Genomic DNA, 27396 nt, shown 5'->3' on the forward strand with positions numbered 1-27396 from the left:
TCCCTGATCCACAGAAGTATGTCTCTGAATTCATCGTCTCTGTAAATCGTTGGTCTTGTTTCAGTTGACAATCGATGCGTTTATAACGCACAGTTCCATCAATGACAAAGCATTTACATTTAATTTTAATAACAATTTACTCCACCATGCGTTCCTCCTTCCGCTCCACTTCAAGGGGCATTTATTTATAAGTTAGAATTGGCCCAATTTAAAATCAACCAATGGCTGAACAACAGTGTGACTCCACGCCTACATATCCGAAATAAATATACTGACATCTGACCACGCCCACATATCCGAAATAAATATTATGACATCTGACCCCTCCCACATATCCAATTAAATGTTATAACGGCTTAATTTCATTTAGTAGACACTTTTATTCAAAGTAACATACAGCATCCCACAATTACAAGCACACTTCCTTAACCATTAGGCCACCACTGCCCCATTAACCACCCTATTAACATTTATTCTGATATGTCTGACAGATCTAGAGTGCAAAATTAATTTTCAGTCGTTACAACTTTTTTTTTTTAAATATGAGGAAATTGCAGATATCTATAATTGTTATTAAGAGATGTGAAAAAGGAATTACTGATATTTGTAATTAAATCATATCTGTAAATAAGCTGTGACTAGTTCAAATATATCTGTAACATGTCAAAATAGTTTTCCATAAATCTAAAATTAACATTTTGAGACTCAACTAAAATTGCAACTAGTAATCCCTGCTGATTAAATGTTAAAACGGCTTCCATACAAACACCAATGTGTTGCTGTGTTGCTACTACATGCTTTACCTGAACTTCTCGTGCATGATAGGCTATGATGAGCCCCAGCAGGATGACTGTAGACAAGCTGATGAGACACTTCAGGGCCAGTGAATACATTGAGCTCTGGAAAAGGAGAAAATACACACATTTGTTAGACAAACTGTAGCATTTTAAACCATGTTTCTTTGCTATTATGCTTGGTTCAGAGCAGGGATCCTGGCAGATGAAGGGAAGGCTTATCTTTTAATGTCTGCCTGCTTCAACACACCTTCATGTAATTAGTAGCTCATCAGCAGAGCTGATTGATTCATTGATTCAGGTGTGTCGGAAACAAGAAGATACTCCAGGATCAGAAATGAGAAAACCTGGACAAACTGTGATGCAAAAAAAGAGCTTGATGTAATCGTGACTCATTATTAAAAAGCTTTATATTATATGGAATATTATTCAGTTGTTGGTGAGTTTACCCCAAAGAATTACCAGCTTGTTGCACCATCCATCCATCCATCCATCCATCCATCCATCCATCCATCCATCCATCCATCCATCCAGTAACATTTGTTGCCAGGCCACACAGAGAAATATATATATATTTTTTTTCTTCTAATTTTTAATTATTAATTTTCCACAGGCATGTTTAATGTTTTATTCGCACTATGCTGAGATTCTTATTGAAGAGTTTATACATTTTTTTTAATTATAATGTTACATTCCATGTCCCAACAGCCAGAAGCTGTGAACGTGGACCGGGCCGCCGAGGCACCCCCCCTCGACCGCCACCCAGTCCTCTCTGCACCCGACCCCTTTGGATCCCTCTGCGCGTGGTGGGTCCACAGGAGGGCGGGCCCACGTCATCCTTTCGGGCTAAGCCGGGCCGGGCCCCGTGAGCAAAGGCCCGACCACCAGGCACTCAAGTTCAAGCCCCAACCCCAGGCCTGGCTCCAGGGTGGGGCCCCGGCTGCACCATACCATCTTTATCCATAAAGGGGTCTTCTGAACTGCACTTAGTCTGACCTGTCACCTAGGACCTGTTTGCCATGGGAGACCCTACCAGGGGCATAATGCCCCAGACAACATAGCTAGGATCATTTGGGCGCTCAAACAACCCCACAACGTTAAGGTGGCAGTTCACGGGGTTGGGGGAAAAGTTTATAATTTTTTTTAATGACCAAAAGGACAAGATCGCAGATACAGGCGGCCGAAATTAGTTTCCTTCGCAGGGTGGCTGGGCGCACCCTTCAAGATAGGGTGAGAAGCTCAGTCACCCGGGAGGAGCTCGGAGTAGAGTCGCTGCTCCTTCACATCAAAAGGAGCCAGCTGAGGTGGTTCGGGCATCTGTTTCAGATGCCTCCTGGTAGCCTCCCTCGGGAGGTGTTTCAGGCATGTACTATTGGGAAGAGGCCTCGTGGAAGGTCCAGGACACGCTGGACCTATGTCGCTATGTCGCTATGTCGCTATGTCTCTGAGCTGGCCCGGTGTCTCCTCGGGGTCCCCCCAGAATGGCTGGACGAGGTGTGCGTGGATCGGGAGGTCTGGGCATCTCTGCTGAGACTGCTGCCTCCGCGACCCGGCCCCGGATAAAGCGGAAGAAAATGGATGGATGTATGGATATAATGTTACATGTTATAAAATATGTAGTATATGACAACTGAAGCTACTGTGAAGTCGCTGTTGCACTTTTTCTTAAACCTGGGTTAAAGCTTGAAATTGTTGAAAGACAGAGCCTCATTTAGTTTTTATATTGGGATTGTTCTATGCATTTTAACTCTTGAGGACAATCACAGCAATAAAGTTGCACTTTTGACAATATATCTGATGTCTGCAATCCTTTTAAAGTGCATTAAAAAAAATAATAATTGAAAATCGAATCGAAACTCAAATTTTTCTTTAAAAAATCAGAGATTTTTTTTCAGGCAAAATCACCCAGCCCTACAGTAATTTTATTTTGAAAAGTCCTTTACTTGACTGCACTCAATGAGATGAGATTAAATTTAGTGCGCGATGCCAGTGTATTCGATTTTCCATTTCAAATTTTGCACAATTCTGTTTTAGAGTTTACCAATTTCCATGTCATCTGGGCTGATGAAACAGAGGTTTTGTTACTGTTTCTGTTTCATCAGCTTTCTATAATCATGTGTCACTACTGGCTATTAAACTTCTTGAAATCGTATCGAATTGAGTTATATTTCTGTGCTGCAGCAGAAGACCAAAAGCACGTGCTAAAATCACTCCAGATTTTGTGCAACATTTGTTGTTACTGCACTTGCTAGACATTAGGCCGACAGTTTTATGGCAAAAAAATATTGTGAGAATGCGTGATATTGTCCCGAAACATTCCAGTGAGTGTTTAGTTATAGAGCTAATTCCATTACAGAAGGTGAACTCCGTTATAACGTGTCATATTGTGTCAGATTTTGCACGAGAAATCTCTTTTACAAACCATTTACTGGGAAAAATGTAAATGCATTATTTTGTGATTGTATTTTCTGTGTCATATTGCAATTTCCAAATGAAAATTCTATTTTAGAAAGTAAATTTAGTCATTTATGAGCCCTTAAGTTCTGATTGAAGTTATTTCTCACAGACTTATTGGCCCTTTGTAGTTTTTTTTTCCATCATTTCTATTGCTCACCTCGCTTTGAGCATGAATCAAGTTGAAAACACAAAATCGTTAGAATTAGCAAGTTATTTCTTTAAAAGAAGAAGATAAGTCAAACAAAGGGAAGCTGCCCAATCCAAAGAGAAGAAGGCATCAGCCTGAGCACAGATAAAACAAAGTAACATTTACAAAACAGAGCTTCAAAGCCTGAACTGAAGTTGAACGGCAGTTTTCAAACCATCAATATCCTTCTGCCATCCTGGCTTTAAGTCTGATTTCACAGGGCTTATAATCAATACACTGGGGAGCTCCCGATCAATAAACTCATAGCACTTCAGTGGCTTCTTTAACCCTCACACCCTCACACGCTCGGAGCACAGCAACGCTCTCTGGTACATGTGTTTGTGAGAAAAACCCACTTGTACAGTAGCGCTTTCTAAACAGAGAGAAAAACATGAATATGTTCGTTTAAAATTCATGATTTTTGGATGTTCTTGAGAGTATGTATAGTTTAAATAATACAAAAGAACAAGAACTAAATCTGAGAAAGCTTTACACAAGCTTTATGATAGAGTAACTTATCACATAGAGCATATTGTTTTGATCGTAGTCATGGAGCAGGCTGAAAATAGCCCATTTAGACCATCATTTTGGCTTGTTTTGTTTAATCACATTGCTAAAACAGCACGAGGCTATTTTTTTGCTTTCTTTTTTTTTACTGCAGGTAACTATAGCAACAGCACTGGTGTTTCACAGGGTTACCCCTGACTACTGAGATTACTTTGATGACTGTAGGGATGGCAGCTCCACAGTAAAACACTGTTAATATCAAAGCGAGAAAGGAACTTCATTCATGAATTTCCTTTTCTAAGAAAGTTCTCAGAATCTGTACGTGTGCATCCATTATATTCACAACATGTTTAAAGATATTTCAATGCTCTATAGTTCATAGCTGTCAAGCATCCCGTTATGGCCGGGAAACTCCCGTATTTTGCCCCTCTTTCCCGCCATATTAGTATTTTCCCGTAAATATCCAGTATTTTAATGTAACAATGATGCTAAACTGAACGCCGTCACTAGCCTCGCGAGAACTTCCACCTGAAATGACCTGAGTGACAGTTATCGTGAGATTAGTGCTGACAGCGGCAACAAACCCAGAAACAACTCAGAAGAGAGATGATGAATGAAGACGTTCTGGTTAAAAAAAAACAAAGAACTGGTGTAAATACGTTGTGAAACGTGACAGAGAGTTTATCTTCCTAAAGAGCATCAGGATGGGACACAGTTACACGTTCTGTTAGATTAATAACTGAGATTTTAACGTCTCCCACAGTGGAAGGCACAACGTAAGTCACCATGAACAATCAGCCAATCACAAGCTCCACAAATATACACTGCTTTATAAAGTGTTAAAGGATTAAAGTCTGTAATAAATGTGTCTAATAAGTCATTAGTGAATAACAGAGAACCACATGAGTGAGCATGAGAAATTATAAGAAAATATATAATGAAAATAAAATGACAATGTCTAACTTAAAGACAAGCAATGTGAAATTAACAGTAAATATACAACGTGATGACTTGTATATGAACTGTAAGTATATTAAATAAACACGTGCTTCATATACACATTTATGTTTCTATTTAGGCTGTTTTATAATTTAGGAATTAGGGCTTGGCGATATATCTAGATTAAAGATGAATCGAGTTTTCTATTTTGCGATATAGAAAATATAATATTTCATATACATATTATAGCTTATTATGTATCAAAATACTAGTTTTAGGAGTCGCTGCTTTTACTTCTCAGAGAACAACATGTAAAGCTCAGTTAGATGGATTAATGAGTGCACATATTGATCAGCTGTTAATAAATGTTTAACCCAGAATTGTTTTTCTGGTCAGACTTTATTTAATAAAATTATCACGATTTATATCATAATATCACCATTTTGAGAAAATATATTGAGATATGAGTTTTGGTCCATATTGCCCAGCCCTAGTAGGAATGTTCACAGCATTTCAATGTTAATAAATGTCGACCTACCAGATTCTAATCACATAATTGTATTTAGTAAGTGGTTGAAAAGTGGGTATTTTAGATTTCTTGTACATCTATCTTAAAATATAAGGGATACTGTAGCTTGGTTGGGCAGGTGGGACGGCTCGTAGCGGGCGCCTGAAAATTTCCCTTATTTTCAAATCCAAAACTTGACAGTCATGATAGTTTGAAAACAATTCAGCACTAACGTTTTAAGGATCTTAACGATTTATTCCTTTTGGTAGGAGAAATAAATAAATCAGTTTACTTTTGCTCATGTTAGATCTGTTTGAAATTCAAGTGATGTACAGTATGTAATATTAGTCAGCGGTTCTATTATTATTATGTTTGTTCCTGTCAACAGTCCAACAGAAAAAAACTAATGGACAGATTTTGGACGAAATTTTCAGGAAATGTCTATAATAAGATAAGGAACAAGAGATTCGCTTTAGGGATGATCCAGATTAATATACTGATTTTGGATCCCTAAATTCAGCTCTTTGAGCTGGCTCTACACCACCTCCTGCTGGTGACTTTGCACATTGCATGCTCTCAACATAAATTCCATTTAACTTTCTGTTTTGAGCATACAACAGCACAGCCATGTGCAATACATTTCTTCTAAGCCTTTAAAGTGTAACTGATCATAGTATCATGATCAGGATCCAGATAACTGAGAATATCTGATAAAGAGGAGATTTGGCGGTGGTTTGCACTCTCTAAGTGCTCATGTTAATAGTTTTAAACCGTCTTATGTGTAAATATAATTTTCTCCTCTGTTTCATTTCTCCGCTGTTGAAGGATGATGTGTGGGCAATATAAGTTATTTCTTTTTAGTCTTTGAAATATTGCCATGATTTTGTACACAGAGTCGTCTGTACCTGACTCAAGACTATTTGTTCCAATTTTTGTCAGCACCGTTTGTTGATCTGTTTGACCTGTATGGCCTTTGTCCTCACAGGTTAATTCTATGGCATGATTTTTTTTATCTTGCCATACGGACAACCTAGGCTCTCAGATTTTTTAACAAAAAAATTCTAGTTTCAATTCGATTTTCAATTTTTAAAATTTTTTTTTTTTAATGCACTTAAAATGACTGCAGACATCAGATATATTGTCAAAAGTGCAACTTTATTGCTGTGATTGTCCTCAAGAGTTAAAATGCCTAAAACAATCCCAAAATAAAAGTGCAACAGCAACTTCACAGTAGCTTAAATTTTCTGATTAAGAAATCACATAACTACATATTTTATAACACTACAATTAAAAAAATAATAAACTCTTCCCTTAGCATCTCAGCATAGTGTGAATAAAACATTAAACATGCCTGTGGCACACATATAGCCAGTCAAAGAGTAAACACATGTAAACAAAGAGGGGGCTGGCTCACATCGGAACGCAAAAAAGTCAGAAAAAACTGGGAAACTTTTTAAACTCGATCGAATTTGCTAAATAAAAATCGTTTTAATCTACACATTTGATTAATCGATTACATTAAGCCCAGCCCTAAGACAACCCCCAGTGCTATTGGTACGGTACGTAGCGTGTTAGGGTTAGGTTTAGGGTTAGGTTATAACCCTATATTGCAACATTTTTTAGGGTTAGGGTTAGGTTTAGTCTTAGTCACGTGACCTAAATTGGCCAAATAGGGGCGCTGCGTACGAATAGAATGTCGGTATATTGATACGGCACCGTACGGACAGCCACTGCCTATCTTCAACTATGTTAATGGTTACATTCGTTTTGCCAAGAAGCTGAACTAGTTATGTTTGGTTATTATTTCGAAGTACTGCCGTAATATTACGTAGAAGACAAAAATGAATTGAGCCTAGATTTGTTCATCACCTAATGGCTCCTATATGTTCTCAGATTTGAGGTGTGCTTGTGTAAGACAATTTCCATCAATGTGATGAATCTGTAAGTAAATATAGACATAGGTTCATGGGGTTAATTCTGCCTCCATTTACAACCTTGTTTATTCACATGTTTTAAAAGAATGGATAAAAAACTTTAGGAAATTACTAATATGCTTTTAAGCAGAGCTAATGAGAAAAAGAAAATTGTTTTCAATCAAAATCACATTTATCACAATAAAAACATATGAACATTAACACATTTCATTAACAGTTTCCAACTCTAACACAAAGTAGAGGGACTCACATTGAGGACTTGAATCCAAATGGCTGGTAATTATTTCACCCTGTTGGCATTCGATCACTAATTTATTACCAGCATTAAAAAGCTGAGACGACTTGTTGAAAGCTAACAGTTAGACATAAACTCATATTCCAAGTCTTAAAAAAAACAACTGCTGCTCACAACAGCCTCATTATTTCTCAGCACATGAAGGATGATGCTCGAATGTGCATAGAAAAAGAATCCATTGTTCAAATCCATAAGGTCAAAAAGAAAAGGTTGACATGACAGTGGTTAAATAGACTTCATAAACGGTTTCATTTTCTAATATTAGTTTATCGAATCGGGTCATAGGAGGTGACTCTACAAGATCCTTCTTCAATAAACATATACGCACGCAAGCACGCACGCACACACACACACATGCACGCACACACACACACACACACACACACACACCTGTAGGGAGAAGAAGTTAAACTCCTCTAAGGAGGACAGTCAGCACTGGAGTTTATAAAATAATGTAGAAGACAATTATCATTATTATCCAGCAGAGCACTGACCTGACAGCTTAAGCTAAGAGTATAATCACATCTAATCGTATGGATGTCTTTGAGAGCCGAGTTAATCTGAACACTATTTTATTGTATTTAGACTGTGCTCTGGTACCCGAACCTCCATTATTTATCCACCTTGCATTTTAGAAATCATTATCACATAAAGTATGTCCGTGATAGCGGAACACCAACGGAAAAAAGTGAATTTACGTTCTGAAACGGAAACGGCAACTTGACACGTTGCTTTTTTTACTCTCTCTCATTTTATTCAAAACTGGGCCACAATATGACACGGAAATACATTTAAAATCTCTATGTGTAACAGATAAAGTAGCGATCATGTTATCCTGTGATTGAAAATATATGCAGAGCTTAATCTCAAGTGTTTTCAAAGTGTTCTGATGAATGAGCAGTTCATATTGTTATGACTGAAAAGGCACTGGTACAAATGCAGGTTTAGCTGATGGTGCTCAGTTTACATGGTGACTCGTCACAGCAGAAGCTTCTACAATTATGCGGCTGTGTGGAGTTTTGTGCAAACCGTCAGGGTGATTTGGCGGATGGCGGTAATTAAAGGTTTCACAAATAATGTGTTGGGTCCATATAAAACATTTCATGGTATTTTTCCTGTTGAACAGATGGCTGAGGGTCTAGCAGTGTGGCTAACAAACGTCACCCTTGCGATGTGATCTTTCAGCGTAATGTGGTGGCAAAATTGATTAATTATGTATACTCATATATTTGCTTTTTGATCTCATTCAACTTAATACCAATTTGTAACTTTCCACTCCTGTCTGATGTCTTTTCCTCTTCCTGCAAAGTCAGTGGACCCATACTCCCATGATACAGCTTCTCTAAAGGAATGTCAGTTGGCCTCAGTTTAATCTCCAAGGCCAGAGCACGTCCAAACCCACCCCGACATCGGAGGTGTCACCTCCGGCAGACTGACCTTCCCCCCCTGGTCTCTTCTTTGTTGTCTGTGGAAGTGGGGAGGTGGGACAGTGGGGTATAAATGTGTGTGAAAGGAACTTTTGGTCCCTTCTTCGCGTGTCTCCTCTGGCCAGAGGAGACCACTTCTTTGTCTATCCCGCTTTGCACCTTTTATTTAGTTTAGATTAAATCATTTTTTATTACTTCATCATCTCTCCTGTCTGGTCTTCATCATTTATCACCACAGAGTGTGTTTTCAAGTCAAAGACGAGGTAACCGTAAATTTCATCTTAACAGTAACATCCTGTTTTTGTAAATCATCTGATATAAAATGTAGAATTAATAACAGTAGTTGACTCTATTTACTTTGTCTAGCATGTTTCGTACTATTTAGGGAACTTACCAAGAAATACCCATTTAAGTCATTCAGTGTAAACAGGAAAAGATGATGAAATGGAAACGAAACAGAAAAGTGTAACATTGATGCGTATGTGATGCAGAAATGGGTAAACCATGAGACGGAATTTGAGAAATTTTGAAATGGAAAATCAGAGGCCCTAATAAAGCTTCTGTTACGATGTGTTAGACCTTTTTATGGGTTTTTGTATTTGTTTGCCAAAGTCTGAAATAAAGCAATCTATCTATCTAGTAGGGGTGTTAAAGTAAAATTATTCAGCGATATATCACAATATTACGTGGATAATATTACTGTAAAAAAAATCTGCAAAACACTGAGGTGAACCGCAATATAGCGATGGACTACTGTATATCGTATCATATCGTGACATATGTATCGGGATACAAACCGTATCGCCAGTTGGCAGGCAATACACACCCCTACTATCTAGTGTATCTATTTGTGGAAACTTTTACATATGAAATATGTTTGAACAAATTGGGCTGAAACTGCTGACACTTTTGCTAACTTTACTGGCAATTTCATTATCACGAAAACCTGAGACAACTGGAAACTGAACCATTTCCTCCCACACAGACTGTATAAAACACATAAGACTTATCGGCCCCCTGAGATTTGTAGTCTCTATCAGTGTGGTCATGGGCCACTGCACCACCATCTATAGCTTTGGCTCTCAGGATTTCCTTTATCAGATTGGCCAATGCACAAGCTGTCTTTGGGTCTTCATTTGCTGGTGCTTGCTTATCCTGTCTCAGTTGGCGCTAACATCTCATTTGTACTCACTGAAGCAAACCAGGAGGAAGGAAGCCAGCACTGCTGTGAAAATGAGAAACAGCCTTAGCTTTGAAGAAGATATCAGTTAAACGCTTTACACTCGTGAGCTTTTTATAATCTCTCTTTACTCTGCAATGATTCCAACTGTCAAGCGTACAGTCATTGTTTACATCTCTGTACATTAAACCTACGAGAACATCCTACATTTGCTTTTTAACCAATGTTATCTTTGCACGTACACCGAAGAGGTAACAGTTATACACGGGCCAGCCATAAATTTATGACCACTGACAGGTGAAATGAATAACACCGCCTAGCTCTTAATCTGGACACCTGTTAGTGGGTGGAATATATTATGCAGAATGTGAACATTTCGTCTTTAAAGCTGATGTGCTAAAAAAACAAAAACGAAAAAAACAAAAAAAACAACACAAACAAGCTCCCAGCTTTGAGCAAATTTGATCAGCGCTGAGTTGTGATGGCTCGACATCTGGTTTAAGACATATCCAAAACGGCATCTCTTATGTGATGTTTCCAATCTGCACTTCGTAGGCCTGTGTATCAATGGTGGCACAAATTGCTGTCAACAGGGTCATGTTGGCTCATGTAGGACAAGTCAAGGCGGAGAAGCAATTATCAATGTGGGGAGTTCTGGAGCTGCATGTGGATCACATGTGGTAATTTATAAATATTCTCTAATGTCATCATGTAGTTGTGAAAGTAGCAAATAATGGGGGTTTTATGACTTTTTAATAATTTAATAATAGTTTCCACATATTTACTGATTCTATATAACTAATAAAGATAATCCACAATTATTTTAGCAATGTGAGATGACACTTATGATTATGAAATGAGATTAACAAGCGCTCGGTTCTTAAATTACATTGACATTTACATAAATGCATCACTCGGTGTGTACTGGCATTTCAGTTTGCAGCTTGTTTCTTCATTACACAAACAGGCTCAACAGTTTTTTCATAAAGTGCAAAACATTATTAAAGGAATACACAACCCGTCACTTATTAATGCTCTTTTTTATGTATATTCTTGATCTTTTATATCAATATTTAGCCTTCAAACACAAGATCAATGTGACAACAAGCCTGCTTTTATAGCCATTATACTCATTTTAGCAGTTATAGTTATAAGTCATCCAGTTACGTGGACATTACAATGTTGCTCCAAAGGAGACCAGAATGTTGGGATCTTATAAAAATGCTGTTTTTGACACTTAAATACAACATTAAAGTTGGTAAATGAGTGATAACTGTTTTAAGTAGGTTAGGCTGCAAGTATCTTCATTGTTTGGGCCATCTTCATCTCTGCGTTAGCCAGCAGGCCAAATGATAAAGAGTATGAGAATAAATCTGTTAATTCCACTACAGAAACTAGATGATCTCTGCAATTAGGTGCAAGGGAAAAAATATCGGTATCGACATCAGTTATCAGGTAAACGAGCTCTAAAATATTGGCATATCGGATATTGGCCCAAACTGTGCATCACTAGTTATCAGTTTTATGATAGTATTTATAGAAAGGTGGCATACACGATGTTTATGAGGCTGTGAAGTCACAGACTAGTAGGGGCGTCCCGATCCAATATTGATATCAGATATCGGTCCGATATCAGAAAACGAATATTGGATTTTATCGGACTGCATCTAAAATCTCCGATGTAAGCGCTCCGATAAGTTTTAGTTGTTTTTGTCCCCGCCCTCAGTTGTTCCTACCATATACTGACAGTAAAAAATTACTAAAGTTAACTTGAATTGCTGACTATTGTTCTCTGAGTAACATCACTTAATCAAACCTTTTCTAACATTCCACACTACAAAATAAGTAACAAAAGTACAGTATGTATGATTCATGCTGATATCGTATCGGATAGATATCGGTGTCTGCCAATACTCAAGGCTGCAATATCGGTATCATATCAGAAATCGGGACATCCCTACTGACTAGTGAGAATAACCCTGCTGACCTCTGTCCACTGCCAAGTGACTAAATTCTGCAGAAAATATTCAAGCAGGTCAATGAATGACTTTTTGCTTTCCAGCACGTGAATGGCAGAATACTGTATATGTGTATTAGCTGAAAAACACACAGTACCAGGGTGCACCAAAGGCAGGAGGCCAGCGTTCTGCACAGTGTGATTCTGCACAGTGTGTTGGCTTTGTTATAAAACGGTGGACATACAGTAACTCCTCCTTAAAGCTTCTTATGTTCTGATGCTCTTTCATCCAAACATGCATTGTTTTGGTGCAATGGTCAGAATAGAGTAGCTTTTCAATTCTAGCACCAAACCTCACCCATTGTTGTTGCTCAAGGAAAAACTAAATGCTCCAAGCCACTATGGCATAAGTGTCAAACTCAAGACCTGGGGGCCAAATCCAGCCCTTTAGAGCATCCAATTCGGCCCACAGAAAAAAGTAAAAATGACAGAGAAAACATGAATTATTGTGCAAATTACCAAATAATCCAGTTGTAGATACCTCAAATTCACCAATAATGAAAATATACAATATTTTTAGGGGCTTGCATTTTTCCTTTGTTTATATTGTATGAATGCTGTAATTTTTAATTGCATTTTTCCACAAATCTTGCTATTTCTCACAAACAATTCCTTAAAAAAATTGGTAACAAAATCAAGAATGTTTTAAGTGAATTTAACTCGACACAATTGTGTTAAAATTGTTCCTTCCCCCGCCTAAAAACCCCAGTTTGACGCCCCTGTGGGATCCCTTTCATCCTAGTGTGTTTGCCAAGGAACCAGTGCTCCCAGTTTTTCAGCGTTGGAACTGATGATTTAAAAATAATTAAAAAAAAACAGTTAAATGGCTCATTTTTATTTCGTTGCTTTGGTTTCCAATAACAGTTGTTGCACAGTCACTGTAACACTATTGTTGCGTCCAAGGACAACGTAGAGGGAAGTGAGTGTTAATACTATCAGATACAAATTGCTGTTCATTAAGAAAGGTACCGGCATTACACACTGTCAAACAACACAAACTTTGTGTTGATGAACATTGAAGATGTTGGGAGTTCTCTGAATAGCTGCAGATTAATTTTTTCTCACATCGCAACCAGGACGTATATTTTTCTGTCGCCGAACACTGTGACTTATATTAAAGTAGGAAGTTACTAAGTTACAGTAGGATTTAAGTTTCTTAAAAGGTTATCAGCACTAGTATACTCTTTAAAATGTTCCTATTAACATGATAGAAGGTGCGTGTGTGCGAACGAGTGTGCAAGCGTGCATGTTGAATTCCTTTCATCCAGCTGTGCAAAAGACTGTGATTAGCGTGTATTGATCACTCCGCATGCAGAGATAATGGGCTTTTTCTGCTCTTTTAGTTCAATTATAAGAAAGACATGCATGTGCTCTCTCCCTTAGACACACACATACAAACACACACACACACACACACACACACACACACACCCATCAGGGTCGTCCCCAACATTTGGATGCTTACTGACACAGATGTGAGAGCAAATAAAAGTCACCTCACAACAGTCCACACGATAAGTCACTTTAACACAGGTTGAGATAAATTTCAATGAATGTGAATGTGATGAATGTGTGTCTGATTGTGTAAGTGTGTGTGCGTGTTTGAGAGCTTTATAATGACTTAGCCTTGGAGGTCTCTCCCTGTCCGACTCGTACCTCTTTGCAATCAGTCACCAGGGAAACAGGCTGCAGACATGAGAGCTATGTCACCTCTCTTGGATGAACACACACACGCACGCACACACATTACAGACACACACACAAGCACACACACTATACAACTGTACACTCGAGTTGTGAGCGCACACAAGCACATTATCAGGTAACATAAAGACGCACACTGCTGCACGACATTTAGTCACAAAGAGGACATCGAACTGAATGTAACACAAACACAGATAGAGCTCATTCCTAGAGCTGGGTAACAATTCAGATTTCCCTATATTGATTTGATTCGAGTCGCCATTCAATTCGATTCCATTGGGTTTTTTGACCACGGTATCCATTTTACTTGATTATGGAATAGATTCTCACTCAGAGAACTATAATAATGTAAATTAGTGATGGTGAGATGAAGCCTCGTGAGGCATTGTACCACTTGAGTCATTTGGTTCCTTTCTTGACGATTCACGCGCACACAAAATCATTTTTCTATATAATCACATGTATGATAAAATATTTGGTAACACCACTTGAAGTTTTATACATTAAGTCTGACATAAAGCTGTCATTATTATGATATGACACCTATCATTAGCATGAATAAGATGTCATTCATTACCCTAACCCTAACTTCACTAGATCTCTCTTACTAACCCACAAAATGCCAACATAGCTCCAAAGGTATCATAATTTACCAACACATAATGACAGCCTTCATGATACCTTGTTCGTGCTAATGACAGCTTAATGTCAGCCTTATGAATGATACTTCAAGTAAAGTGTTACCAAATATTTTTCAATGTATTCTGTGCGTACATTTTCCAAAAAATAGTTCCGACAGGGTTTGAACCCAGCCCTTCCAGCCCTGTTCTCTTACCACTAGTCTCTAAATATGTGCAATGTAATGTTATTTTTGTCACTTTGTGAAAGTAGAATTTTGAAAGCGTACATGCATATGTAACTTGGATAATGATGTACGGGAGACATTTTTTTCTCAGAAATAATGTATGTATAAATAACTCATTTCATGCATTCATCCATACTAATGCTGTCTCCTCACTCTCCAAAATCTTCTAACTCTCTTTATCTTCCTCTAACTTTATAAGCTACATCTGAACCATCAAAACGCTGTTCAGAGCCTGGTATCCAAACTGTATAAACTCTATCAAAACTCTAAACTATAATATCTATAAAAACCCACATGTTAAATAGAGGCTGAGGGCTTTCTGTTGCTGTCAAACCTCACAACAAACTGAACCGCTTTGTGAAGCCGTCCTCGTAGCCTCGGCCTGTCTCGTATCATCACTAGGGACGGGAATTGATAAGAATTTAGCGATTCCATTATCGATACTGCTTATTGAATCGATTCCTTATCGATTATCATTGGGTGAGGGAATTAAATAATACAAATGGATTTGTTTGCTTTAACTCTTTATTATATTATCTTTGTCTCTTTAATTTCCTGCAGGAATACCAGCTCTCTTTGAATCCACCAGGTATAGATTGTTTTCACTGGATAATAATATATACAAAAGCGCTATATGAAATTAATTAATTATTATTATTATTACAACATATGACACATTTTGGCTACAAACATTTGAGAATATTTATAGTGCTCCTTTTGAACTTCAACAACTTGATCCAAAACTAATTCAGACATAAAACAAATAATTATTCTTTAAAAAAAGAACATATTAACCAAAAGTACAGCTTCACATTGTTTTCAAACAGTAAAGCTTTAGTTTAGCCTTTGTTTACATTTCTATAAATGGACCTTCAGAGACGCCGTCCCCGTTGTTACATGTGACATCATCAGCCATGTGTGTGTGTTTGTGTGTGTGTAGCATAAACACAATATACAGGACCTGGAGGAGTTTATCGTTATGTATTTGCGACATAAGAGGAACCGATAAGCGGAATTGAAATACAAGCAAACAAACAATTCCAAGGAATTGGATTACTGGGAAACGGTTCTCAGAAAGAACCGTTTTTTGATTCCCATCCCTATTCATCACTAGTGTAAATGGTAGAAAAGTACCACTAACTTGGTGCAGTAATGAAAAATCTGAACGCTTACAATAAGAATTGAGCGTGATTGAATTGATTAAATGATTGATTTTTAGATTCATGAATCAATATCAGGCAATTTAATGGGATTTTTTTTTTAGCCAGCCCAATAAGTTTAGCTTTGTTACAGAAAAATAAATCGGTATATTTGTACTGGTTAGCATCTCTTATTTCTGAATCCAAGAACACCCTTTTGTCCGACTTCAACATTTTGCTCAGAATACTGTGAAAAAAACAATTATAGAGCATAATGATGGAATTTAAAAATGATAACACGTTTTAAAAAATCCCATTGTAAATAAGTGGAATGAAATGGTATTTAGTGTTTCCTGAATGAATATATTTCTAGTTTTTATCATTTCTGGTCATCTCCCACCATGTGTTGGACAAAGACTGACCCTTATATTTTCAGTTCATGTTCTAATCAAGACAATTTTCATCATCATTATTATGATTATCATTTTTAACTAAAAAATAAACATTACAAAACCCCATATCTTTTTACATTTTTGTTTGTTCCACTTCCTCTCTCTCTCCTGTATTTATGATTTAACTGACTTGGAGACAGTCCAATATGTAAATTATGTCAACATTCATCATCTGATGAGGTTAACTATCTTTTAAAACCGCTATGCATGCTTTGTCCTTGCAACAAATAAAAAAAGATTTTGCATTTATTATACTGCTTTTTAACTAAACATAAATATTACAAAACCTCAAATTTTTAACATTTTCGTTTGTTAATTTTCCACTTCCTCTCTCTAAAGTACCCCCTGTAGTGTCATTGCGTACCCCTAGGGGTAAACGTACCTCCATTTGAGAAACACTGATCTAGAAGATACTAGGACTGTGGAGAGAAGCAGATGAAGGTGGGGGAGAGCTGCATGTGCAGAAGTGCTGAGATTGCTTAAATCTCCCGATTTTAATTTCTTCATCATCCCTATACACTCTGTAGCTGCTCTAAGTGAAATGGAGAAAGGTCTAAAGAGGTCTAACAGTAAATGTCTGCGAGAAAAGTCATGGACAGCATAGTGACAGTAGGTGTGGACGAGCCACAGTCATGCAGCACAAATGAAGGAGATATTTGTGGGCCTGCTGGGATTGAAATGACCCCTTTGGGAACATTGAGACATATTTAAGTCTTGCCAGTGGAGTGGTATGAACGCTCCCTGCAGGAGCCAAATAGGAAGGAGGAAGGACTGCATGCCCTGCTGCTAATAACTGAAGCTTGTGGTGACAAATAGTCAGCGAGTGTGTACATGGCCCCACTCATAGTTTTGCCGTGCGTCAAGTGTGTACAGTGCAAGTGTGACAGGTGAGGAAGACAACAGCTGAGGGTTTCCTTAGAATAGCCATGATGCAGCTCAGCCCCTGCATGGAGCCTCTGTCAAAGGATCTATTGATCAGTGACAGGCCACATGCTAAGGTCCCAAATGTCCAATGGCCTCAGTTATTCTCAGATAAACACATGTCAGAATGGGATCCCCTGTGACTAGTATAAAAAAAAAAAAACTATAGTAAAAACCTTTTAAGAGACTGTCCTCGCTCTGTGTTCTATAGTAGAGCAATTATTTATGACTTGACTTATTTATGAAAGCTTTTTACGAGGAAACAAACTCACAATGATTTACATTCATGACTTATGTCATCATGCAATATTCTCTCTGCATTATCTACATAAGATGGACATCTATGGGTATTCATAGGACAGGAGTTCACTGCTCTCAATGATTCTATTTCTAAAATGGATCCTGGACCAAACACAGTACGTACTCTACTCATAAAAATATGTTATTACTTACTCACTATTCTCACAGTCACGAACACTCTGTCCTCTGTTAACCGATCTCCCTTCATGCTTTCTAACACTGAGAAACGTACACTTGAATCCAACCCACCCTGTTTAGTTCCATTCTTATTCTTCATCTCTATTTTAGGGAGCAAGATCGAGCAGCTGGAGGTGCTGGGAAAAAAACTCCAGAAGCTTTGGCAAACGTTTACTCACTGAAAATGGAAAGATATGTTTGTTTAACAGCTAATGTAAAAAACAGAAAATTATTCTGAACTCAATTTAATTTCAGTTGTTGAATAAATGATCTTTAACCAGCATGTGAAACAGCATAAATGATCAGTGCTACCTTTGTGTGAGGTGTTTGTACGCGAGTGATTATCAATAATCAATAAAGGAAATAAGTCAAAGCATCCCTACCCTCTGTGATGGTGGTTTTGAAGCCTGGGACTCATTGCTCTGCCCCCCTCCATTCATCTGGCTCTTTGGTCTTTCTTTCATCCTCATGATCTCTATCATTTTCTCACAGCAACCAGTGGGCTTATCCATCCCAATTACCTAAGTGAGGGTTTGAGCTGTCTGATGACACTCCAGTCGCTTCTGGAGTCAGACCAAATGCACAAATGTGCAAAAAAAGAGGTGAATTTACAGCCTTTATCGAGACTTAATTTTGTGGATGTCCTGTTCTTTCTTCTGTATATGTCTGTCCCCTTCTCCTCTTGATTAATTCAGATTTCTAGTTCTTCACAATTAACTCTTAATCATCAGAGACAAATCAATAACATTAAAGCAGCAGTGAACACAATAATCATCCAGCTCAAATTCTCACTTGTCAATTCCGACTGATAGGCAGCACAGCCTAGACGGCATTAATTGTAACTTAAGAGCCAAAATCAGGCTTTTCATTATCGCCTTTTCTTTCTTTCCTCTCCTGCTACAGACTTTCATTCTCGCCCAGCCACTTCTCTCTTCCGATCACACTCTCCCAGTTTGACGCCCACTGGAGGAGCAGAGGGAGAGAGAAAGTGAGGGGGAAAATGAAAGAAAGCAAGGAACGGAGACAGCAGGATAAGAAGACCGGCTGTGCAGCAGAAATAGAAAAAGGACAGACTGAGAAACAGAACAAAAGTCAGCCTTCGAGTAAGAGAGTGAGAAATAAGATGAGAGGCAGAGAATGCGAGGGAAATTCAGACCGTGAATTTTCATTAATAAAAAAAAAAAGGGTTGGATTTTAAAACGGTGATGTTTTGGAAGAAATGCGTGGCAGTTATAGAGGAAAAGAAGCAAAAGCAAAGCCAGCAGAAGCGAGCGGGATTAAGTCTTCATCTTGAACAGGCTTCAGACAAAAACTGAGAAGGAGGGTGAAAGTATAAGACAACGAACCCAGCTGTCCCATTCTAATAGGCCACCAGGAACTGTGTGCACTCACATGATCCCACACACTCTGTCACAGGATCAATGATCCATGTATGACAAGCTGTGCAAGTGGAAGTAATGTTTCCAGCTTATTAGCCAGCGAGAACCACACCTGTGTTAGTCCACAGAATAAAAAACGTGGGCATAATGGTGTCTGTGCATCAGCAGGATGGGCACACACACATTACACACACGCAAAACCCACTAAATAAACAGACAACTGTAGCCAGGGGCCAATTCAGCCTATTACACCCCCCATTACACAGACAAATGAGATCCCGGCCTCCTACAGATAATCTACCCCCCGTGTTTTTTGCATCCTTGCATTATATTACCTTGAAGAATCAACAAGCATGTTTGGTCATTTCTCTACACACAAAGAGCCAACAACACAACACAACTTCATCTATTTAGTCAGTTTTTGCGATCTGAGTATATTTCCACAGATGAATCAGTCTGTGGGATACTGTAGTGACCTGAAGTGGTCATAAGTCCTCAAGGAGAAAGATCTGTTTCTAATGGAGTTCCTGACTTCTGTCTTCCACCGTTGTGTATTTGGCTACTGAATAACAGCGAGCAACTTACTGTAAAGCTTTATAGATCTTTAAGCTTTTCATCAGCTACACAACCTCACTACAGTGGAGACAGACTAGCCAGGGGAAAGTGCTAGCACTCTATTGGCAGCAACTTGGAGTTCAATGTCTTGTTCAGGAATACGAAGACACACAGCCTAGGATTATACTGAAAAGGTCTGCAAACACCTCACTAAACCACCAAGTTACACCTCCTAAAGATGGTAATGTTTTTGATAAAACAAGTTTTTAAACAACAGCTGTAATTTGTATTCGTTTTTAGAGCTAAATCCCAACAACATTGACCCATGCAATTCCCAACATCCACTGGGATTATGATTCCTTGCTACCATACACATCGTCATAGACTTTCACAAGTTAGTTACAGTATATTCATAATGCATAAAGAATCCTAAAGCTGCCTGAGATGATCCATAGTGGCCTCATACAGTAGATCAATAAATAGATCATTTCCTCAAAAAAAAAGATGTCAGAGGTTGAAATTGTTGTTTAAAAGTTTGTTTTGATCTCCACTGTAAACACTTTGTTATTGACATTGTTGGAATTGTTTTGCGCATTGCATTGTGGGATGTGGAATCCCATAGACAAATGCATAGAATTGTTTACTTCATTCTTACTGTGATGTCATGTTTGCCCCACAAACTCTGCCAAAGTGACTTCCCAACACATTTATGTTGTTTTCAAACACTGAAAGTTGTGGCAAAACAATGGTGGATAGTTATTTTGGGGCTTATGCAGGAAGAACCGAATCTGGTCGAAATGAAATGTCTTGCAGAGTGAGGTGATATCACAGGGAATACCGGGAACAAACTACGACAAAAAATAGTGTTCAAGCGACTCACTGTCCTCTTTGTTTGGCAAAGCAACAGTGGAAATCAAAACAATCCTTTGAGTGGCATTTTTAACCTTTTACCTCCTTCTTTTGAGCAAATGATCTTTACTTTATTGATCTATGAGGCCTATATTTATGATTGGTTTGCCTAGAAATACACAATAACATTGGTCACCAACACAGGTAGACCGCATGGACCAAGTAAGGGCCGTCGAGAGCTTTACTCACCTATGGGCTCCATCTTAAAATGTGATTTACTTTCTAGGATTGAAACAAAGATAAATACTTATGAGAGATGTAGCAAGTACTTAGTAAAGTTAAATACTGCTGAGAAAGTTTTAGTATCAAATTAACTATCTTTAAAATGTTATGTTCATTGCTAACATTTAATATGACATATACTGTACAAGATATATATATTTTTTTTTAAATCAAGGGGGATTTTCTATAACATTTTATTAAAATGAAACAATTGAATAAATTAGGAGAAATAAATTGTTTCATGTTGAACATGTCCTAGCTGTTTAAGTTACTGCTAGCCTTCATTATTATCTTACCCTCTAATTAAACTGAAACCGTGAACATTTAGCATTTAAGAAGTGCTTTTATAACCAGAAGCCCTTCTAACTATTCAATACTTATGAAGTAGCTCACAGTTTCAGAAAGGATGGTGAACCCTGCACTATAACATACCTCAGTTAGATGACAGCTTACCATCCATCCATCCATTCATCTTTTTAAACTGCTTATCTCTGCTTGTTTAACTGAAGCCTGAAAGGTACATAAACACATACTGTATGAGAAGTCCTTGTCACTGGTCCATGCTCTCACCTTAGTGTACACGCCCCAGGACAGCTCCGTCTCTATCACCATAACAACGATGCCAAACATCCCGAAGATAAGGGCATAGTCACTCAGTCTCTTCCTCTTCTCGAACAGAGCCCTTCGATGCCCCAGTTTGTAGCCAATGTTTTGGTTCTTTCTTTTGGATACCTTAGAGGTGCTACCCCTGGCACTTGTGCCCACTGCACTAACCCCACTCTGTCGGCTGCCACGCCCTGGCTGGGCCCTCCGGCTCTCGACCAATGCATGGTTCTGGTGGTAGATGGACATCTGGTTGGATGTTGAGTCAGTGATGTCATACCCACTTCTGGGGTATGGCGAATCTTCTTTGGATGAAATCACTATTTCTGGGGGACTCTGCAATGGGGGTTGATTGGTGGAGGACTGCGTCATCGCGTAGCTGGGAGGGGGTTCTCTTTGCCGGTCATGTCCGCCAGTGGCAGTTGCCCCAGCAACAGCTGAAACAGCACCTTCTTTGGTTTCACTGCTGCTGTCTGATTCTATGAGGTTTCTCCGGGAGGCGCTGAGGCGGCTGAGCGGCTTCATAACCCCACCTGTGTACTTACAGGAGCTCATGGCGATCTCTGTGAAGGGGTTACTGTCTCTGCGGTGAACCAGAGGGCTGGCCTGCCTGTGTTTGCAGCCCCGGTCCCTCTCCCTGTCACGCTCTCTATCCCTCTCCCGCTCCATGGAGGGTGAATGGGAGGAGTAAAAGAGGGCATTGTACACCGGTGAGTTGTCTCCACTCAGGCTGTGCTGTGAACCCAAACAGGAGGAGAGTGGGGTGCTGGTGGGGTGCAGGGCATTGGGTATGGGGGACGCCAAAGGTTGCGCTGCAGGAGTAGACAGGGGCAACTTTGGGAGTGATGCTGGAGGCAAGTTGGGCGTGGTGGGTGATGGTGAGGGCGTGGTGCCATTTAGACGATCAAGGCTTGATCCGCCCATGTGGTTGGAGCGGTTTGATCCTGGCTGGTTGCCAGTAGTAGAGGGATGTGTTACACTGCCCAAAGGAAGAAGGAAGCGCTGGTCTTCGTCCTCGCTCCCACCTAGCAGAGCCAAGCTCAGAGAAGGGGGAGGCTCCATGGTTGCAGTTCTGGCCACCGGCCTCTCTACAACCAGACACACAAAGAGGAGAAGGATGTAAGAGGAAGCACAGGGCAAGATGATAAATAAGCCATTACCTTCATTATCATAGTGGTGGTAATGTAAGACAGAGAAGGAGTGAGAAAGATAGGACGACAACAACCGCAGTGTGATAAATGATGTTTGGTTTTAACAGATTTTATGGAAAAGACATCAACTCTAAAAACTTTAGACGGGAAACACAGGGGACAACAGAGTGAGACAAAGTTGACATGATTTGCATGGATGTTATTCTTTGGGTCACTTTTGAGTCAGCTCCCCAGTGATCACGTCAGCAGTTCCTCTCAGTGTTCCCCACAGTCTTTTTTGTTCTATTACATCCCATAATAGTCCACGCCTTCCCCACAAAATGTCATCCATGTCAGACACTTATTAGCCCTGAGGATGGAGCAAATCCTCGGGATTTACACCACAGAGGAGCTCAGGCTCAGACACGAAAGGATAACATTGGACTACATTTTGATGGAGGACACCTGAGACTGTGGGAAAGCCCTGTAGTTAACCCTATGTTGTCAGGATTGACAGTTTTTGATTGATCTGAAAGAATAGCCATGACTGTATGTGATGTAACACACACACACCTTTGCGCCCCTCCACCTACCTCCAACCTCTGATTCCTCAGTCCCCGTCCCCCAGGTTGATTATTGTGTTGAATCACAGGCTGGCTGAATGCAGTCCTCCACACTTTTTCTTTTTCATGGTGTCACGGCCATCCCGTCATCCTTTGTGGCTTCTTGTCTGTCTCACATTGATCCTCCACAGGTCCGCGCTCGCGTCACGGAGGCTCGCGAGCGCCGCTCCTCACAAACAGACGTCGCCTCCGTCTGTTGATGTGATCACTTTGTTTCCTCCCTTATCAACCCCGATCTATCGATGTCTCCCATTTTGATCCTATCAGAAACGAGCATGGGGATGATTATCATCCATCACTGGTTCGGTCAGCCAACCTGTGGCTGCGCGTCAAAATCCGACATCGTTTTTGGTTAGGGGGGTGGTGTGTTGGACAGAGACGCGCAGTGAAAACAGTCCAGTCCTCCGATGAGCGGGAAAGTGTTGGTTTATTGTGAGAGTCGTGTGGATACAGCTCAGTGTATCCTCGCATCTGTTCCTCACTCTCTCCTCCAACTTCTCTCTTCCCTCCGCCTCCAGGCCGTTCGTTCATTGGACCAGAGGAGAGGACAGGGCGCTGGGAACAGGTGGTGGCTTTACCAAAGACGCGTCCGCAAACGGAAACATACATTTTTATTGTATCAGTTATTCTGGGAATATTTTCTTTACTGTATAGTCTCAGAAACCAACCTTCACCATTTGGAACAACAGTGTCTGGAATAATGACTATGGTCCACATTAAGGTTGTTTGTGGTGGCACCTGTTGAAAGGCGCGTCATGCACACTCAGGGAATCACTTTCTCTTTCACGCGAGATGAGATTCAGAGTAGAACACAGAGCAAAACACAGAATTAGCCCATACATGTGTCATAAAACTCAATGCAGTCATGGTTTTACAAGAGAATGAAACGCAGGGGCGCATCTAAAGTCTTTGGGGTCTCACCCATTAAAGCAGGGGCGTCAAACTCGATTTATTTCAGGAGCCAAATACGGACCATTTTCAGTGTGGGCCACAGATTTTAGGTGCAAATTCAACATTAATGTGCCCTGGTTTGCACTTTCATATATACATTATGTGTGCTGAATTTCCCTGGTTTTAGGAATTTGGGGAAATTTTGTGGAATAATTAGAGGAAAATTTGCCAGACTGGAAAAACTGAGAGTTCTTTCAACAATTTCAGATGAAAAACTACTGCTGTGATGTGATATTAGAACTGTAAAACTGAGCTCTGCAAATACTGTGGATTTTAATTGATGTTTTTGTATTTGGAGGGGCTAAGATATCTACAACTGTAGATTTACACAATGTTTTATGTATTTTTCCATAATTTTTACTTTCTCGAGCGGGCCAAATTTGGTGTTCTAAAGGGCTGGATTTGGCCCCTGTGCCTTGAGTTTGACACATGTGCATTACAGGGTCAGTGAGGCAAATATATTTCATAAAATGGGTCTCATTGGACAAAGTTTGCAGGAATTTTAGAATGGAAATAAAAAATAGAAATACATAGCAATTTTAAAAAGGGCTACAAAACACTGAGGAAAATGACTGAAAATAAATTTGAATAGAATTAGTAATTTCAATGGTGTTTTTTGAAACAGCAGCTTCAACGCTTTAAACAACAGAATACATTAGATTTACAATATTCTAATCATTTTAATTTTCAAAGTAATAGGGTTAGATAATTAAAAATATCCTCTCTTTTCTTGGCAGTATGCTGCAAATTTTAGATTATATTAATCAGCTGTGATTTATATTTAGTATCAGATTAGAGCAGTGGTTCCCAAACTTTTCACAGTCCCGTACCCCTTCAGACATTTAACCTAAAGCCATGTACCTCCTACTGCTGCACACTTAGAAAACATAATGTAATGCAGGGTTTTTTAACCTTGGGGTCGTGACCCCATAAGGGGTCGCCTGAAATTCAAATGGAGTCCCCTGAAGTGTATAATCATTTATAATCATTTTAAAAATGTTTTAATTATTATTGTTTTTCAAATTATAACACAACACACAAAACAATCAACTGTATTCTTTACTTACACTCTGTCAAATATAAATCTAGTTCAAATAAAACTCAGTATAAAATATCTGAGCTGGCCCACTTTGGCACTAATTCTGGCCACAATATAACATGATCAAAATCTCTCTGGAGATGCCAAAAATGTGTAAATATTAAAATGGGGTCACGACCCAAAAAAGCTGGGAACCGCTGATGTAATGTCACGTACAATGTAGCCCTACAGTGAAATTTGTCTCTGAATTGTACCTATCTTCTTGAGAACTAATATATAATAAAACAATAATAATAATCTGTAACCATGGGTAGTCTTACATCGGCTTATGTGTAATTTATGGCAATGCATGGATGTTCCTGACTGCTGGTCAATTTATAATCTAGTTTCCAATTTTATTTTACTTTTACATGTACACCCTATGACAATTTGCGTACCCCTGGGGGTACCCGTACCCCACTTTGGGAACCTAGGGGTTAGAGTATTCGATGATTATCCAACTTGATAGACGTCAATAAAGCAAATAATGTAGTGTTCATAGGATGCATGTAATACAAGGCACCACAAAGAAAATGACAGACACTGCTATTGACTTTGGTTTTATGTTTCATGTTGTTATTGCTGCATGTGTGGATTTTCTATAGAAAACAAGACGTCCAGGTTCATGGCTTGGAATAAAGATGTCGTTTCATTGAAAAGCAGATTCCAAATGAGATGGAGAGGGGCTGTTCAATAAATAATAAGACCTTTGAGTGAAAGCCTGAGGATGGGTCAAGGGTCAACCCCCTGTTATGGCTGTATTATGTATGTCTTGATTGTTCAACTATTTATATTTCGTGTGCCGTTCAATTTTTCACATTGAATTTGGTTTAGAAGTATGAATCCCATTATGGTAATCTGATTCAGCACAAATTCAAACTCTATGTAGAAATTAAATGAACTAATATGCCTAATGTTTGGGAAAATGATGTGTCCACAGCAGTTCTTTTGAATTTCTGTGTTTTCAGTAAAACCCCCAACAGAAAAATCAGGATGTGATTTTAACTAACACAATCCAACACCATGAAGTATATAGTAAGTGTAAATGCATGTCAGCAGCAGCACAGAGGGAGGTTAGACCTGTCAGAAAAACAGAATGCTAGCAGGTCACAAGGTACATCTATCACCCATCTTAATAATGTCAACAGAGGTTTTGGGGCAGCAGAAAAGACGGAGAGTTTGAAGCAGTGAAGGCAGCGTGAGGGTGACAGAGGAGAAAAGTGAGTGCTTTGAATGAAAAGGTTGGTTCACAGTGCTGCCCCGCAGGATGTATGGTGTGAGAAATAGCCCATATGAACAAGAAAGTGAATAATAGATGTAGAGACTCCAGGAGACTTGAAGAAGCTGACGGATGGGAGCTAAGCTCAAAGCTTCCTTTTTCTTTTACTCTTCTGAACAGATTTATAGGTGCATTTATTATCGGATGAAATCATCTCATCACAAAAGCAGACAAAGTATATTTAAATCACAGCCTTGGAAGCTGCTCACATAATATAACCATCACTATATACAGGATATATAAGAGACAAAATGAACGTTCGGTCACTACATGCACGGACAACAACAAAAAAAGCTTTTGTATGTCTGAATGTAAAGCAATTTAAAAATAAATACATAAAGTTTATCTTCTCGGTGCATAAGTATTAAAAGGGGAAAAAATGTAAATAGGTGTGTATATACAGTACATATGTATGTGTGGACAGATGAATGTATAGTGGACAACATTAATTTCATAATTATATATATATATATATACATAGTTGGGATGTCCCGATCCAACTTTTTCACTTCCAATATGATACCGATATTGCAACCTACTACGATGCCGATAATGATGCTACTCAAACAGAGAACAATAGTCAGCAACACTAGGTTACTATGTTAGTGTGTGAACCACAGTCACCTATGTATAGAAATGCTGGAGCGGAACATTTTATCGGAGCACTTATATTGGTGATTTTAGATGCAGTCCAATAAAATCCGATATTCGTTTTCTGGTTGATATCGGACCGACACCACTAATATATAGTGTAAATAGGTGTATATTATAAGAAGATTATATGTATAGTCAAACATGTACAGGCTTCACGAGCAGAATTTTGTAACCATTTGTTCTCTTCGCTTTCTTTGATTCATAGTTTTT

The 27396-nt window shown here is 39.0% G+C and overlaps 1 protein-coding gene across 1 annotated transcript in view; it reads right to left on the reverse strand.

Moving 5' to 3' along the window:
- The window catches only part of LOC114478088 (small conductance calcium-activated potassium channel protein 2), a 76574-nt gene extending 52856 nt beyond the window's left edge, over positions 1 to 23718 (reverse strand). Inside the window, 5 exon segments of the mRNA XM_074783831.1 lie at positions 804 to 899; positions 21439 to 21863; positions 21866 to 21950; positions 21952 to 22559; positions 23195 to 23718. Coding sequence (XP_074639932.1) covers positions 804 to 899; positions 21439 to 21863; positions 21866 to 21950; positions 21952 to 22533 — 1188 coding nt within the window. The 5' untranslated portion in view covers positions 22534 to 22559; positions 23195 to 23718.
- Between the last annotated feature and the right edge of the window lie 3678 nt (positions 23719 to 27396).

Source organism: Gouania willdenowi, chromosome 16 (assembly GCF_900634775.1).
Source record: "Gouania willdenowi chromosome 16, fGouWil2.1, whole genome shotgun sequence".
In the NCBI taxonomy this organism is placed as follows: domain Eukaryota; kingdom Metazoa; phylum Chordata; class Actinopteri; order Blenniiformes; family Gobiesocidae; genus Gouania; species Gouania willdenowi.